A 17962-nucleotide genomic window follows, 5' to 3' on the forward strand; every position below is an offset into this window, starting at 1 on the left:
TCCAGTGTCGATCTATTTACAGATGGATCCTTGGCTATAAATCCATTTACTTTCCCCCAAAACTTATGAGGGAGGTACAGCTGGGATGCCCATTCTACAGGTGAAGAAAGTGAGGCAAAAGGCAGTGGGAATAGTAAATGGAGAAGTCTGGATTTTTGTCTGGGCATCTCGGCTCCAGGGCTAATGTTTATAATCACTGTGTTACTTTATTTTACTTTATTTTTTAAGGTTGTGAGATGGTGTGGTTTTCTTGTCCTTTGAGAATTTGAATAAATGGTTCAAATATTAAATAGATTATGTTAAGCAGAGGTTGTTTTAAAAAGCAATATGGGGGCGCCGGGGTGGCTCAGTCGGCTGTGTCTGACTTCAGCTCAGGCCATGATCCTGCAGTGTGTGGGTTGGAGCCCCATGTCAGGCTCTGTGCTGACAGCTCGGAGCCTGGAGCCTGCTTCAGATTCTGTGTCTCCCTCTCTCTCTGCCGCTTCCCTGCTTGCACTTTGTCTCTCTGTCTCCCAAAAAGAAATGAATATTAAAAAAAAAAGCAATATGAAGTTCTCGTTGATTAAAATGGGAAAAAAAATGTTTTTGTTATCTTTTGGTAGAAATGGAAAACCCTCCCCAAAGATAAATGCTGTTTGATTTCCAAGAACTACAACCGGAAATGAAATTGATTAAAAGACCCAGGCCTTTTGGGTCACTGTCCTGCTGGCTTGGATTTTTCTATTCTCATCTTTCTCTGATTTGCAGAAAATCGATTTATAAATTACCAAGATACACCTTGGGAATGAGAGTACCCTGGTCATTGTGCAACAGAGTGCCCTTGTACATTGACTGCCAGGCCCTGTCAGAAAACACTGGAATTTTCTTAAAGGTTGAGGGTGTCATAATTTTCTCCTAACACTTGCCAAGGAAAGACCTCATTTTGGACCTTGAGTTTACTTCTGTGTTTCTCTGATAGCCCTTGGGCATAGTCTAAGTCACAGAGAGATGATGAGGAATTCATTCACTTGAAGGGACATAAACATATTTGCTGATTAGGTGACATGAGATCCAGATTTGGTTCTGTATTATCCAGCGGTGGGAGGGGTATGGGTGAGGTCAGAGGCGATAAGAGACGGGCCATGTTGATAACTGTTGACTGGGGTTGTGGTTCTTAGGAACTTATTGTACTGTTCGCCACTTCTGTTTATGTTTGGTATTTTCCATACTAAGAAAAAGTTTTAAAAACTGTTTCTTCATGAAGAAGCTATTTATTGAGTATATGTTATATGCCAGGAGCTGTTGTAGGTGCTTGAGATAGTGAACAAAAGAGTGGGAAATCTTTGCTTTGTAGAATGTACATTTCAGTTGTGCATGGGATGAGGCAGAGGGGACACCACAGGGCAAACAGGATAAATTCCCGAATCTTGTGGTATTTTAGAAAGTTTTAGGTGCTTTGGAAAAGAAAAAAAAAAGAAGACAGAGTAGAGATCAGATAAGCACATAGAATGATGGAGAAGGGGGCGAGGGTCAGAGCACTAGGGTGCTCATGTTGGACAACCACATACAGAAGATGTAAAGGAGTTACTGGGAGGAGAATGAAAACCCGGGAGAGGAAGTTTATCAGGGAGGACCAGGTGCTCAGTTGTATCAAATGCCTCTGGGATCCAAGGGAAAAAAACCCATAGACGGTGTCAACTGCTCATTTGGTCGTCTTACCCAGCAAATGGATGGAGAGTCCCTTATGTTGAGACTCAATGACATGGCTGTGGTAATATACACAAAAAGTTGACACAGGAGTGGAGAAAAGGCAGCCCAGGAAACCTGACATAGGATTCTATTTTGCAACTAACTCTCTCTCTCTCTCTCTCAGACATCAACTCTTGGAAGGCAAAGGCTTGTTTTTCTTTAGATCTCCAGTGCTTGGCTAAATACCTGGCCTAACACAGCACTTAACGTATCTGCTGAATGAGTGTGTGAGGAAAACTGACATGAAGAGATGGGGGGAAGCAATGACCTACCGTGGGGCTGTCCCACACTTACAGCCGGAATTTGGTTCCAAACACGGACATCGGGAAGGCATCTGTAGGAAAACACAGGATGACACTCAATGACACTGACAGCCAAAGTTGGGGTTCTACCCCTCCACCCCCTGATTTCTATCTTTATCATAAAACCCATTATAAGATAGCATAGGACCAATCATCCATTAGTTGATTAGTCACTGTACTGGCCTCTGTCACAGGAAGGTACACGTCTTTATAGAATGGACAGACACATCAGAATAGGGAGATTTTTTTTTTTATTAAGAAAGAGTTGCTTTTTTTTTCTTACAGAGACATAGAAACTCGAAGAAGTTAGTGAAAGTACAGTAGAAAAGTTCATCAAAACTAATTTTTTAAAGACAAAGAAACCTTAGCTATCGTGATTTCACTTTACCAAGCTTATAATAGAAATAGATTTTTGACACGGGTGGCCGTTGTTGCCACAATGTAAGTGGTTATTCGTCTTTCTCCCAAACGGAGACGGGATTACAAAGATGACCGAGCATAGTTACCCGCTTCATGGTACCTTCTGGAAAACGCAGGGTGAAGAAATTGGTGTCCTCATGACACCACACTGAAGGGAAAGAACCAGCCCTGAGGCCTCAGAGCCCAAGGACAGCGTAGGTAGCTGCAAGGCATCCGAGTGCATAGATGCAGGGAGGTCTTTTCCCAGGCTGGGAGCAAAGCCCCANTGCCGCCTTCTGCAGGGGGCGGGGCTTATATACCCTTTTTGGGATCCACCCCAGGGCATGTGGCCATTTCCTTGTTGTGGTTTCCAGCAGCTTCCCTGGCAGAATGTCACAAGACCCTGAACGTGTTTCCTCACCGAACACCTGTGACTTCATAGAATTGCTTGTTTTAACATTTACTTCTTCCTCAAGCTGCGTCCCTAATAACACAATGCGTTTTCTAATGCGGACACTCAGCGCCCACATGTATCTCTGTTTCCATGTCCCAAGTTCCGAGGCTGGAGAGTCCGAGAGTTTTTCCGCACTGATTTTCAGATTCCCTTTGTCCTTGGCTCATGGGTCAAAAGATGGGGAAGTCACTTGGAAAAGGGTGGCTCTGGGGTTGGAGGGTTTGTGCTGATGTATTTCAGCACCGGCTTCCCACCACCTCAGGACTCCCTCGCTCTGTGCTCATGGGGTAGCGAGCAGAGCCAAGGGCGCTCCGACGCCCAGAGAAAACCTTGGTTCCTCTGCGACTCAGTATCCTCAGTTTAGCTTAAGTTATGTCTACTTTATTATTTTTTTGTTTTTTTAAGTTTAGTTATTTATTTGAGAGAAACAGAGACAGTGCAAGGAGGAAGGGGCAGAGAGACAGAGAGAGTCCCCGGCAGTGTCTGTGCTGCCAGCACAGAGCCTGATGCAGGGCTCAAACTCAGAAAATGTGAAATCATGACCTGAGCCGAAACCAAGAGTTGGGCCCTTAACCGACTTAGCCACCCAGAGCCCCCCTCCCCCCGTTATGATTTTCTTAGTAATATTTTCTTCCCTCTAGCTTATTTTCAAGTAAGAACATAGTATATAGTACACACAACACACAATATGTGTTAATCTATGTGTTAATCAATGTTTTATATCATCACGAAGGTTTCGAGTCAACAGCAGGCCACCAGTAGTTAAGTTTTAGTGGAGTCAAAAATTATATGTAGAGTTTTAAATGTGCGGGGCTTTCATGCCCCAATCCTGCATTGTCCAAGGGTCAACTGCATATAATTTAATTCTGCCGAGATTAGTATTGTCACACCTAAAATAATGACAGCAAGATCTTGCTTATTACTTATTGAGCTTCCCAGTAAATATAGGAAACTTACTTTGCCATTGTACCTTCTACTTCTAGCTTTTCTAGAAGAAAAACTAACCACATGTTTACAGTATATAACTCTACTCCAGGTACTTTACTGTGTTTAGCATCAGCACAGTCCTCAGATGTAAATGCCATTAGCACTTCTGGTTCCAAAGGGGTCAAGGTGCGTGCTGAGTGTCACATCTGGGGTCTGAGCCAGGATTCCAACCCAGCTCTGTCTCACTCTGGAGGAACAGAACAGAGGGACCATCATGTCCCTTCAGTTCTGAGGTCTGCTCTGTTTGCTCAGAATCTACTGCTGAAATTTCCAGGCTCTATTTTTCCTTTCAGAAAGTTATAGCTTTGAGGTTTGACATCATGAGTAGTGATGACAATGACTTCTTATCGCATTTAACATACTCTGTGTAGAACAATGGTTACTTGAGGTCCCTCTGTGGAACTGTCTGCAATAGTTCACACCTGCTCAGTCACCCATCACTTCTTTTTTTTTTTTTAAATGTTTTTATTTCTGAGAGAGAGAGAGAGAGAGAGAGAGACAGCATGAGCAGGGGAGGGTCAGAGAGAGAGAGAGACACAGAATCTGAAACAGGCTCCAGGCTCTGAGCTAGCTGTCAGCACAGAGCCCAACGAAGGGCTCGACAAACCGTGAGATCATGACCTGAGCCGAAGTTGAACACCCAACCGACTGAGCCACCCAGGAGTCCCTCACCTATCACTTCTGAAGGAGCTCCTGCATCTCCTTACCGCTTGGGTCCCCTCTGCAAATGTCACCGTAGGTTGCGAAGCTTGGGGGAATGGTGCATGGCCTTTATTTTCGTGACCAAGCTTAATTTCTTGGTTGTTTTTTCATACTTTGTAATGTACCATAATTGGTCACTAACAGAAATGATACTTAAAGAAAGATACCTCAACACCACTCTTTTCCTCACCGATAGCCTCTTGAAAGATTTCTGCTGTTACTCAAAGCTCAATGAAAACATCTTCTGTGTACCCTCATTGCCCACAAAACATCACTCACTTCTTCCTTCCCACTTTTTCTACTCCTTTCTGATGTCTTCATGTTGACAGATTATACATCCTTGTCTGTGTTCTTGCCCAGACTGAGCTCCTTGAAGTCTGGGATCATATTTATTTATATTTACATCCCTGTATCAGCAAGACAGAAATGAATTGATAAAGGGGCAGGCTGGTGGGCTGGTGAGAGTTGAGAATGGTGCAATGGACTGAAGGTTTAGATCCTCCCAAAATACATATGCTAAAACCCTAACCCCCACTCTGATGGTATGAGTAGGTGAGGCCTTTGAGAGGTGACTAGGTCATAAATGGGATTAGTCCTTTATAAAGGGACCCCAGGAGCTCCCTCATCCTCCTTCTACCTTGTGAAGATACTGAGAAGTTTGCAATTAGGAAGAGGGCTCTCATCAAAACCCACAATGCCGGCATCCTCATCTCAGACTTCCAGCCTTCGGAACTGTGAGTGTTACTAAGCTGCCCAGCCTATGGTATTCAGTTAGAGCAACCCAAACTAAGACAGATGTGATCAGACAAAATAACGTGAGCCAAAGAAGAATCACACGAAAGGTTTCTGGGGGGAAAAAAAACCTGAAGAGGAAATGGCAGACCTTGAAAAAGAGCGGATCTTCCTGCCCCACCTGTAAGCAACAGAACTGAGGGGGAATGAGAGATGGGCTAAGACCTGGGCCAAAGTTACAAGATGGCAGCTTTGTCCCTGGCATTCTCCAGCTCTGTTTTTATGGCATCTTTCCTATTTCCTGGAGCCTTGCCTTACGAGTCCCTGCAACTTAGGCCTCTTGGAAGCTATTTGGAGTTCCCTAGGGGACAATTATATAAACAGTTTATGTCCCCAGGCCCCTTTGCCTGGTCTCCTGTCTTTTCAGCCATGTTTGTACATCCAGGAGTCAGAGAGCAAGCATGCAGGTCCAACCACAGCACCCGCCCCTTCCCCTCACCGGGCATCTCTGGCATTTCTCCATATTTCTTTTCTTCCCCCACCCCTTCCCCACCCCCATGGGGATGAAAGATGGAATGTTGGGTTGTGCTGACTAGCAAAACAAGATAGGCTCACGTGGCGTGTGTGTGTGTGTGTGTGTGTGTGTGCGCGCGCGCGCGTGCTTTGGTCTTTCTACTTCATCTATTTTTAAAGTTTATTTGTTTATTTTGAGAGATAGAGAATGCAGGTGCAAGCAGGAGTGGTAGAGAGGCAGAGAGAGAATGAGACACAGAATCCGAAGCAGGCTCCAGGCTCTGAGCTGTCAGCACAGAGCCTGACACGGGGCTCGAACTCACAAACTGTGAGGTCATGACCTGAGCCGAAGTCCAGTGCTCTTTCTACTTCATTTTTAAGAAAGGGCTAGGACTTCATTTTGTTGACATTACTAGACTTTCCTGTGGTGTTCTTGCTACTGCCTCCCTGTGGCATTTGACATAAAAGGAACTGATGAGAGCACAAATCAGTTCACTCCAACAGACATTTCTGGAGCACCAACTCCTCACCAGCATGGCAGCTGGGCTGCGTAAGAGCAGGCCGGGCCCTCCTGGCCTTTTTGCCAGGAGAACAGCTACCGCGTCTTCTCCACTCCTTCTGAATCATATATCCCAGGGGTTCTCTCCAAATATGTAAAAAGAGAGAATTCCATGCAAAATACTTTTGCAGCCTTCAAGGGGCTATTTCTTTTTTAAAAAAAAATTTAAATGTTTATTATTATTGAGACAGAGAGAAACACAGCATGAGTGGGGGAGGAGCAGAGAGAGAGGGAGACACAAAATCCAAAACAGGCTCCAGGCTCTGAGCTGTCAGCACAGAGCCTGATGTGAGGCTCGAACTCATGATCTGAGCCAAAGTTGGCTGCTTAACCAACTGAGCCACCCAGGCGCCCCTCTCATTTATTATTTCCCAGTGATATAGTTGCCTGAGATTTGGAGAAAAAAAAATATATTTCTCAATAATAAAGATGCATTCAGCTCCTGACGTGTATGATGCTCTGTGCTAGGAGGTTCTATAATGGACCATTTTGTGCCATTATTTGGCTTAAGATTTAGAACAGGAACTAAGGTGGGTGTACAGCCACCATATTGCACATTCTATATCAGACCACATGGAATGTGCAATATGGATCATGTCAGTAGCTTTCAAATATGCCTTGAATATTGGTTTAAAAATATATATACATAGTGAGATATTTTTCTCCATCTATCTGCCACTGTGGGGCAAACCATTTTACATGCAGGGTTTCCTCTTAGATATCAGTCGAGAAAACTTTCCAAGCACTCAATTTCATTTTTTTGGTTCTAATTGGGAAATGTCTTCTTATTTTAAAAGTCTCCTCATTTTGAGAGAGAGAGAGAGAGAGAGAAGAGAGAGCGAGCACATGTGCCTGAGCGGTGGGAGGGGCAGAGAGAGAGAGGAAGAGAGAGAATCGCAAGACAGTGCAGAACTCTATGCGGGGCTCGAACTCATGAACTGTGAGATCCCAACCTGAGCCAAAATCAAGGGTCAGGCGCTTAACTGAGCCACCCAAGCAGCCCAAAGAAATGTCTTCTTATTTTAAACGCATTAGGAATCGTCCCAGGGAAAGATGAGCCATTGCGAGCACTCCTTGTGCTTTCTCAGCAGCCTGGCGATCTGGAATGTACCGCAGCTTAGTGACCGCAGCTCTGTGCTAGGAGGTAAGAGCCTCACTGTGGTGAACAACCTCGGAGGAGGGCATCAAGGCCGATTCTGCTGTAGGGAATGACGTTTCCGCCGAACACTCCTTTCATTTTTTGTCTCTAGTAAGAGGCCGCCTGGACTGTACACAGAAACAGCCCCAATGGTGTTCACCTGCTGCTCCAAGGTCAGGTCAAGCACAGTATGCTGCGCTCCGTGGGCCTTGCCTGTTGATGGCACCTTCTTCTTTTTTTTAATGTTTTATTTATTTCTAGGAGAGAGAGAGAGAGCGTGAGCAGGGGAGGGTCAGAGAGAGAGGGAGTCACAGACTGAAACAGGCTCCAGGCTCTGAGCTGGCAGTCAGCACAGAGCCCGACGCGGGGCTCGAACCCACGAACCGGGAGATCATGACCCAAGCGAAAGTCGGACGCTTAACCGACTAAGCCACCCAGGCGCCCCTGTTGACGGCACCTTCTTTTCCACGGCTCCCAGGAGCCCTGGCTGGAATTTCTAGGGCATTTGACTTAAAAAATAAACAAGTAATCTAATAAATCTAGCTGACATCACAAGATGGGAAGTAATGAATATATGATGAGATTTTTCTCATGACAACTGAGCCAAATAGCAACAGGGAAGAGGTCACGTGTCTTCCCATGCCCACCTCCTGGGTTGGTATATAAGCCCCGCCCCCCGCAGAAGGCGGCATCAGACCNGAGAACCTCTTCTACCAGGACGTGTCCAGTGGGGAAAGATGGAGAGCATCTTGATTATTCATCCGTGGAGCTCTGGCGGCTGTCACATTTGGCAGATGCTGACAGTTTGGATNTAGGTGGGGGGTGGGCAGACTCCCTCAACCGGTCCCTGCCTGCCTGCTGCTCCCTGGCTACTTGCCCTGCTGCGTGAGGTTGATTGCTTCGGACTCTGTGTTGGGACCCTGCTTTTGTGTCTTCTCTCTTGGCTTCACGTAGCTCCAGACGTCACACCCGAAAAGTGTCTGAATCCAAAGGAATAATTAAACTGAAAGATGCGAGCCCCTCCCAGCACCGGAAGAGCAGCCTGCAGCCGCCCTGAGCTCAGACCAGTAAGACCATTTTATTCGTGTTCATTGCCTCCGCCTACCCATGTCTGCCTTTCCCATCTCTAAGTACAACGGATTCCCGATTTCTCAGCTGCTGCTTTGTATTTCTGCTTATTATACACCAACCTTCTAAATGTCTAATAAACTGTACTAGGTCATCCTTAAAATATTGACTCACAAAAGCCTCTTATTTAGTGGTTATCTCTCTGGGACCATGGGTGGGCAGTGTTGAGGAGGGAAGAAAGAGTCATCCAGGCCCCCCCCACCAGGTTACTGGCATTTCTTGTGAACACCAGTTACATCTATATTGGAAGGCCTACATTAATCGGCCCTAGACTTTTCAATATTTTATGTGTCTCTAATCTGTGTTGTAACTTGAAATATGTTCATGTTTTTCAAGAAGGTCTTAAGTAACTGACAGTAAAATGATAGCTGAGCCAACACACAGGGCGTGATAAAAATCTACCTTGGGCATTAGAATTTCTGTCATTGACATCCACGCATATTCCTTCCATAATCTCATGAACATATGGATTTCATATACAATCTGAATTTGATTTGGGAATGGTGTCTTTTTGACAAGAGGGTTTCCTCAATTGAATGAAAAATTCTAGTTCAGTTACAAGAGATTAATTCCCACAGATTTTTAGCCAAGTTTAGGTCTGCTTACAACCTTAGTATTCCCTTACAGAAGAACATAATACCACTCCTCAATTTAGAACTTTATTTTCGCATTAAATGTATGCAAATCAGCTTTTTGAGCCATGCAGCTTGAGGCGAACATTGGCATCCCATTTGCAAAAAGGATTTTCCGTAGAGAGTATCACACACGCCACCCCTACCCCCACTGCCACCGCCAGTTTGCATTAAATAAGCATGGATAGTGACAACTTGGATGTCTGCCCTGCAAAGTTTTCTTGAACAGTCTTTGCCCATCCCCACTCTCTATTTTTGAAAATGAATAGAAGCCTGTTGGCATAGGCACGGAAAAACTGTCCCTTTTCTACAATATTGGTGAGAGTTCTAAATGGCACTATTTCTCAGGGCAGCAATGTAACAATCTGCACATTTTTTTTAAGTGCATGCCTTTCAACTCAGAAATTTCACATTGTGGGCAAAAACATATTATTGGTAAGTCTATTCATTGCAGTATCGTTAAAGAGTAGGAAAAAAACTAAATGTCTGCTATTGAGGTCACATTAAATATGGTATCTAAACATCAGAATACAGCAGGGCTAACAAAAAAGAGTGAGACCCAAAAAATAAAAATAAATAAAAAGGGGCACATGGATGGCTCAGTCAGTTAAGCATCTGACTCTTGATTTCGGCTCAGGTCGTCATCTCACGGTTCATGAGATCGAGCCCCACGTTGGGCTCTGTGCTGATAGCATGGAGCCTGCTTGGGAGTCTCTCCGTCTCTCTGTGTCTCTCCCCCATTCACTCACTCTCCCTCCCTCTCTTTCTCTCAAAAATAAAATTTAAAACAAAATTTTAAAAAAGAGTGAGATCCCTGTGAACTTGGAAGGGATGATTTGAGAGCTCAACAAGATCATTTGTATAAATAGAAACTTACCCAAAAAATTATAACACGCAGTCAAGAGAAAGGTGTTATCAGCAGGTGTGCATGCGTAGCGTGCCCATGGGGGTACAAAAGAGTTTAGGAAGAAAGACCTAACTGATGGAAATCCCACAGGCTTTCAGATGGCAAAGCCACCACCAAGCACTACATTGTTCCTGTGACATCACCCCAGAGAAGTGTTAGAGTCCTGAGGAGCATCCAAAGCCAAGGACAGCAGTACCCTGAATTCTTCTGCTTCTGTGGACTCACTGCATCTTTTCAATTCCACACAGCAGCTCTGGGCCTGAGGCTGAGGGAAGCCAGGCAAAATAGTGGCCATGACCGTGACAGTGGCTGCCTTCACTGCTGTGCAAGATGCAGGTGTCTGATTTCCAATTGGCCAACATGTTCAATGACTTGGGTTTGGGCTGAGAGTAAAGTGATTTGGGAATAAAGTCAGGGAATTCCTTATAGTCAAGTTACGTCAATATGTAGGTTTTCATTAAATAGTGCACCCTAAGTTTGTTCTCTGCAGGTTCTTAAATTCCTGTAGGTCCTTCTGAAAGATCTTTGGTCGGGGAATTAGACCCACACTGTCCCTCAGATTTCTAAGGAAACACACCCAAATGAGAGGAACTTGTCCCCAGAAACATTCACAACACAGGTGAGGATCGTTCTGCTCTCCCTTGGTTAAGAGCACTTTTCCAAATTTGTGAGGAAGTGCCATGTAGAAATGTGAACTGCTGCCCTAACGTATGAGTTATTGTCGTGACTTCGGATCATGGAAACCGACATGAAACATTCAGAGAGAAAAATGAAGAAAATAGAGTGGTAATTCTCTCCGTCTCTTAAAAGTATTTTTTACAAACTTAAAATAATGTAAATTCATTATAAACAATTTCAAAATATAGAAAATTATAAGGGTGAATGAAAGTTAACATTGCTGATCATAACCACTTTTACCATTTTGTTATATTTCCTTCCATTGTCTTCTATTCTTTTTGTTTTTCCCAATATTTTTATTTTGGAGAATTGCAAACCTCCAGGAAATTGTGAAACTATTGCAAGAAGATCCTATATACCACTCGCTGAAGTTCACCGATGGCCAACATTTTGCCAGTTTTAGTTTTATCTCTCCCTCTCATTTGAGAGTAAGTTGCAAACATGAAACTTCACCCTTATAAATATTAGCAGGAATTTCCCAAGAGGGATATTCTCCTACAAAGCTACGACACAATTTTCACACGTAAGTAACTTAATACATGCTACTATGTAATATACAACCTTCAATTTCTCAATCCCAAGAATGCTTTGCAATTTATATTCACTTTTTAAAAATTTTTTTTTAATGTTTTATTTATTTCTAGGAGAGAGAGAGACAGCGTGAGCAGGGGAGGGTCAGAGAGAGAGGGAGTCACAGACTCTGAAACAGGCTCCAGGCTCTGAGCTGGCAGTCAGCACAGAACCTGACGCGGGGCTAGAACCCACGAACCGCGAGATCACGACCTAAGCGAAAGTCGGACGCCTAACTGACTAAGCCACTCAGGCGCCCCTATATTCACTTTTTAAAAATTATTTAGTTTTTTTAAAACTTTTTTGAGAGAGTGAGAGCGTGAATGGGGGAGGGGCACAGAGAGAGGGACAGAATCTTGAGCAGGCTTCAAGTCCAGCATGGAGCCTGACTTGGGACTCAGTCTCATGACTGCAGGATTATGACCTGACCTGAAGTCAAGAGTTGGATACTCAACCAACTGAGCTACCTAGGCATGCCTATATTGACATTTTGAATAATTTTTCAACCTGGGTCCAATCAAAGATGTATCTTATGTAATTTAAGTTGGCCTCCAACATTGTGTTTTTCTCCTGGCAAGTTGTTTTTGCAAAATTACCTTTAAAATGAATTTGTGTGTTTGTTTGCTCATGATCAAATTCAAGATGAGCATATTTGCAGGAGTACTACACAGGTCATTATTTTCCTCCTCAGAACATGTCATGGAGAAGTATGCGATGTCAGTCTACCCTGTAAAGGCGATATGATCGCCAATTAATGTGATGTCTACCTGGGCTTGTCCATTGTTAATCTACTCTGGCAGGCTTGTCCAAAACTAGATACTGAATCCTAGCAGGTAGATCTGATTACTGGAAATCGGGGGTGTTAAATGATTTCATGGGGGTGCAATCTTCCAACTCCAAAACTCAGTCACCCAAAACTAATGCTACACTGAAGACAAATGGCAAGGTGATGGACAGGGCTGCGAGGGGAACTCTATGGGGCCCTGGGTGGCTAATTCTGTTAAGCGTCTGACTCCGGGTCAGGTAATGATCTCATGGCTTGTGAGCTGGAGTCCCGAGTCAGGCTCTATGCTTACAGCTCAGAGCCTGGAGCCTGCCTCAGATACTGTGTTTCCCTCTCTCTCTGCCCCTCCCACACTTGTGGGCTTGCAAGAGTGAGCTTTCTCTTTCTGTCTCTCTTTCAAAAATAAATAAACATTAAAACAAATTAAAAAAAGAGAAAAGAAAAAGAAACGATAGACCATACAAACCCTTCAATCAGTTGCAGGGATATATGAATCATATCATAACCCTAACTAGATAACTGTTTTTAAAAATATGTGTGAAAATTTGAGCATGACCACTTACTAAGAGAAATGAATTAAAAATTATTGTTAATTGGGGCGCCTGGGTGGCTTAGTCGGTTAAGCGTCCGACTTTCGCTTAGGTCATGATCTCGCGGATCTCCCGGTTCGTGGTTTCGAGCCCCGCGTCGGGCTCTGTGCTGACTGCCAGCTCAGAGCCTGGAGCTTGTTTCATTCTGTGACTCCCTCTCTCTCTGACCCTCCCCTGCTCACGCTGTCTCTCTCTCTCTCTCTCTCTCCTAGAAATAAATAAAACATTTTTAAAAAATTATTGTTAATTGCCAGGCATGACAATGGTATTGCAGTTATACTTTAATTCTTACAAATTGGCCTCAGAGTAACTGGCTATGAATTAATCATTGTTGAAGCTGGATACATGGGAATTTATTATACATATTTTTGTGTATAATATAAAAAATATATATTTTATGTTACAGTGGACTTCACTAATAATCAAGAAAAACATGAATTTTTCTCATCTGTTATATTAATAAAATATTTTTTTAATCATGTCTAATGTTGGTTGCAGAGTATAAGGAAAGCACCATACACAGTGGATGGGAAGAACTGATGAACATTTTACAGAAAGAAATTTTGTGACTTTTATCAGCAAAGTGTGGATAGTAATTTCACCTTTAAGGAGTTGCTCCAAGGAAATATCAATGGGAGAAAGGATGCAATGCACAGCTAACATTTAGTAAGCTCTATTTTGTGCCAGGCACTGATTTATTTAATCCATAGAATAACCATTTTGGTTAGGTTTATTATTATTAGTATTATTATTATTTTCATTTTAGAAATAAGGGGACCAGAAAGGTGAAGTCACTCAGAACTAGTAACTTTAGAAAGGGGATTTGAACCCTGGGATTTGAACCAAAGCCTGGGTGGATTATGTCGGACATTCATTACAGCATCGTTTATAATAGAAAAATATTAGAAACCATCTACAGGTTGAACACCGGACTCTTGATCTTCCTACCAGTAACCCCTCCCCCAATGCTTTTCTCACAGATATATCCTTCCTGATTAATCCTCTTTGGCAGTGACTTCATCCTTCCTGTGACTCAGGCCAAAGAGACATTGATGCCCCTTGACTCCTTTCTTGCTCAATGGATCGCAAAACCAGGTAGCATCAGTAGAATCCAACCCACTCATCACCTGCACCTCTGCCCCAAAGGTCAAGGCTCCAACCCCACCCCCAGCAAGGGTTCCTCAGGCTCAAGGGAGAGCCGCCCCCATCCAGCCCCTCCCCATAGTCAGTTCTCAAGGCACAGTTTACAGGAATCCTTCTGCGGTGAAAGGCAGGTGACCTCTCTAACCCGCACCCTCCTCAGGCTGCCTAGGACACGCAAGGCAAGGCTGAAGTTTACAATGACCTAAACTAACACTGGGAGCTACTTCACTTAAGTATTCTTGGTGCAGAGAACAGTGTCTAGCACATTTAGGCGCTCCATACATATTTGTAACATCAGGAAATATAATATGTCTATAAAAATATCATGCTACCTGTGTACACCTTTTTTATTTTGCTGTTATCCTCCGACATAAACATTGTATCACTCAGACCTAATCTTCCTCTGTTAGCCCTTGATTACTGTTGTGTAATCCTACCATGCCCAGACCTGTCTGTCAGAGGTGCAATCCCCAGGTATATGCGGAAGCAAATTCATCTATTATATAATTTTCTGGTTCCTTTGATGCACATATTAGTGTGATGGTTGGCAAGCAGTAACTAGTAATAACTGTCCCAGAAAGCACTATCACCCATCATCTTCTAGGTGTATTTGAAAACAGACTTGGAGGCCCCAGGGTGGCTCCGTTGGTTAAGCATCCAACTCTTGGTTTCTGCTCAGATCATGACCTCATGGTTCCTGGGTTCAAGCCCCACCTCAGGCTCCGTGCTGTCAGTGCAGAGCCTGCTTGGGATTCTCTTTCTCTCCCATTTTCTCTGTCCCTCCCATGTTCATGCTCTTGCTCTCTCTCAAAATATATAAATAAACTTTAAAAGAAAAAAAGAAAAAACTATTTAAAAAAAACAGACTTAGGCCAGGCAAGAAGTGCCCATTTCTTTTTTTTTTTTAAGTTTATTTTTATTTCTTATGAGAGAGAGATAGGGAGGAAGCAGGAGGTGGTGGGGAGAGAGAAAGGGAGAGAGATAAAATCCCAAGCGGCCTCTGCACTGTCAGCACAGGGCCAGATGCAGGGCTTGAACTTACTAACCATGTCATCATGACCTAAGCCAAAGTCAAGAGTCAGATGCTTACTTGACTGAACCATCCAACAGCTCTAAGTGCTGATTTCTGCTTGAGTCTTTTTTTTAATGTTTAGTTTTTATTTTTGAGATAGAGAAAGACAGAGCATGAGCAGGAGAGGAGCAGAGAGAGAGAGAGACTCATAATCTGAAGCAGGCTCCAGGCTCTGAGCTGTCAGCACAGAACCCAATATGGGGCTTGAACTCACAAACCATGAGATCATGACCTGAGCTGATGTCGGAAGCCACCCAGCTGTCCTTCTGCTTGAATCTTGTGAACGCCCTTTCCCCAGGAGGTCCCCAACCCTTAGTGAGGTGTTGCTTTTACCTTGTTGCTGGTGACAACCTCTCCTGCAATTCTTTTCAAAACAAGCCTCCTGAAGCATCTCGGGTGCTCTCTGGGAGTGCGTTCCTGGATGGAAGGGAGGGAAGACAGAGACCTTGTGGTCTGGGCCATGAAGCAGTGGGAGGAAATCGCCTTTGCAAATCCTGAGCAGCTGCCAAAACAGCTCTTCTGCCCCATCTCCATCTCTTGCTTTCAACAAGAGGCAGATTTCCATAGAAATGTCTCAGGCTAAGTTCACAGAACAGGGACTGCATCCTGAATGTGGACTCATCAATATCACACACTGTATGCGGTCTCGCCTTCAAGGGACACCAAGACATGCGGTCTGAAAACCACCTACTGGGACATTTTTTAAAGTTTATTTATTTATTTTTAGAGACACGGAGACAGCACAAGTGGGGGAGGGGCAGACAGAGAGGGGGAGAGAGACTCCCAAGCACGCTCCCCACTGCCAGCACAGAGCTGGGTGCTGGGCTCGAACTCTTGAAACTGAGAGACCATGGCCTGAGCCGAAACCAAGAGTCAGTTGCTTCACTGACTGAACCCCCCCAGCCCCCCAATGTGACCTTTCAATTGTTATATGTTTAGATACAGCAGAATCAAAGAGGAGAAAGTGTTTTGGAGACTCACAATTTTTATTAATAGATTTATTCACTTGTGATCAGGCTTGCATTTTGTGACTATAATGTGCCAGAGACACAGTTAACTAGCATTGGTGATGGAATAAAAAGTCTCATTAACATGCAATCAGATTTTAGGCTGTAAATATGACCAGACTGAAATAATCAAAACTTCAAAAGATACACACTGTGGTGGGTGTTGAATTTCCACTGGCTGTGGACACTGAGATCAAAACCTGTTAGAAAAGTTGAATCCCGAGGTGGATACATTGTGATTATATCCATTACCTACTCCGAATCCATCTCAAGCAGACGCCAGGGGTCTTACTCGCTTTGATGAGTATAATCGCGTCCCCGGAGGAGACAGCTGAGTAATGACAAGAGAGGAGACATCGGTGACACTCTGCCAGTTTTATGTGGTTTATTAAGAAAATCATTGTCTTAGGTTTACAGAAACAGAAACTAGAAGAGATTCGGGATGTAGAAGGCACAGAAAAGGGGGGAAGGAATAGGAACAAACATTTCAACAGTAACATTTCAAGAAAGCATAGCATTAAAAAAATCATCACTCTGTTCTATTGGGCTCGTTCTTCGATGACGGACGAAGGACTGGGTTGGTGTTTCCCATTTGGAGGCCGGATCTCAGGGCCCAAGGGATCTGGATTACACTCCGCACCCTGAGAACCAGTGTCATGGCCCCTGTGACATTCACACGAGGGAGACTGGCAGGAAGAAGGAAAATCTTACCGATGGGACAGTTCCCTGCAGCACCTGCCCGGATGCCCAGCGCCCGCGCGCCTAGCAGCAGCACTGCTTCTTGCAGCCGCACGTCTGCTGACAACAGCACTTCTGCTGACAGCAGCCCTTCCCGCAGCCGCACGAGCCGCAGCCGCACGACCTGCACGAGCGGCGGCAGCAGCAGACCACGGGGACGCTGCAGCAGCCCCCGCAGCAGCCGCAGCAGCAGGGGCAGCAGCCCGAGCAGCAGCCCACGCGGTAGCACCTGCAGGTGGTGCAGCTGCCGCCGCCGCAGCCGCTACTGCAGCCCCCGCAGCCGCTGCCGCAGCCCCCGCAGCCGCCACTGCAGCCCCCGCAGCCGCCGCAACTTCCGCAGCCACAGCACCCCATGGTGTGGGTAGAGAGGACTCAGGAGAGGGGAGGACGGAGACTCGGGAGTGAGGGAGGTCTGATGCCGCCTTCTGCGGGGGCGGGGCTTATATAGCACCCCCTGCCGGCCGAGCCCCCGCAGGACTGTTTACCCCTCTTCCTGGTAAAGCTCTCACGAGGCCTCTCACACCTTCCTTATTGGAGTCCTGGCCAGTGTACCTTGCTAATTTTAGCTTTTACATGTCTCTGAAACCTATATTTGGATTAGAACACACTTCTAAGAGGGGTGCGCCCTTGAGAAGGTAAATGCATGCATATGTTTTGCCCCAGGGCCTCCTCTGATGCCTGGCCCATGGTAACTATTTAACAGCTGTTGAGGTAAATAAATGCCTGAAATATTTAGGAACAATTTTGTCTGAGTCTCGAGTCAAGTAGAAGTCCTGTGTTTCTGTATATACTTCTTACTTAGCTGGGTCAAAAAACAAAACAAAAACATTGCTTTTCTCTCTCCTTGGATTCATGACACGCCCCCATGTTGCAAAAAACAAAACAAGACAAAACACACAAAACCCAAAAAGTTTTTGAAAGAATAAGTGAAAACCAGACTGAAAACAGAAAAAGTAGGCCTCCCTGCAAGCGTTCTATCTCGCCTTAAAACACCGATATGCTTTTCCCGGCTCCCTGAGATTTGTGTTTGGTTTTGTTTACAAGAATTGCTTGATCATTAAAACATTTTTTTTTAAGTTGTGTCATGTCAGCTGCTGAAGATAGACTTGTGCACGGCCCGCTCCTAAATCACCGCCAAGAGAAGTTTCTGCTGTTGTTTGTTAAATCGTTGAGAAACAGGGGCGCCTGGGTGGCTCGCT

At 44.7% G+C, this 17962-nt stretch overlaps 1 protein-coding gene across 1 annotated transcript; it reads right to left on the bottom strand.

The window, feature by feature from the left end:
- Window positions 1–16787: 16787 nt before the first annotated feature.
- SCYGR6 (small cysteine and glycine repeat containing 6) lies at window positions 16788–17117 on the bottom strand. Its single transcript, XM_077761303.1, has one exon. It carries the CDS (start codon window positions 17115–17117, stop codon window positions 16788–16790), a length of 330 nt encoding a protein of 109 aa, XP_077617429.1.
- Between the last annotated feature and the right edge of the window lie 845 nt (window positions 17118–17962).

This window comes from Crocuta crocuta, unplaced genomic scaffold (genome assembly GCF_008692635.1).
Source record: "Crocuta crocuta isolate KB4526 unplaced genomic scaffold, BGI_CrCroc_1.0 scaffold516, whole genome shotgun sequence".
NCBI classification, from domain to species: domain Eukaryota; kingdom Metazoa; phylum Chordata; class Mammalia; order Carnivora; family Hyaenidae; genus Crocuta; species Crocuta crocuta.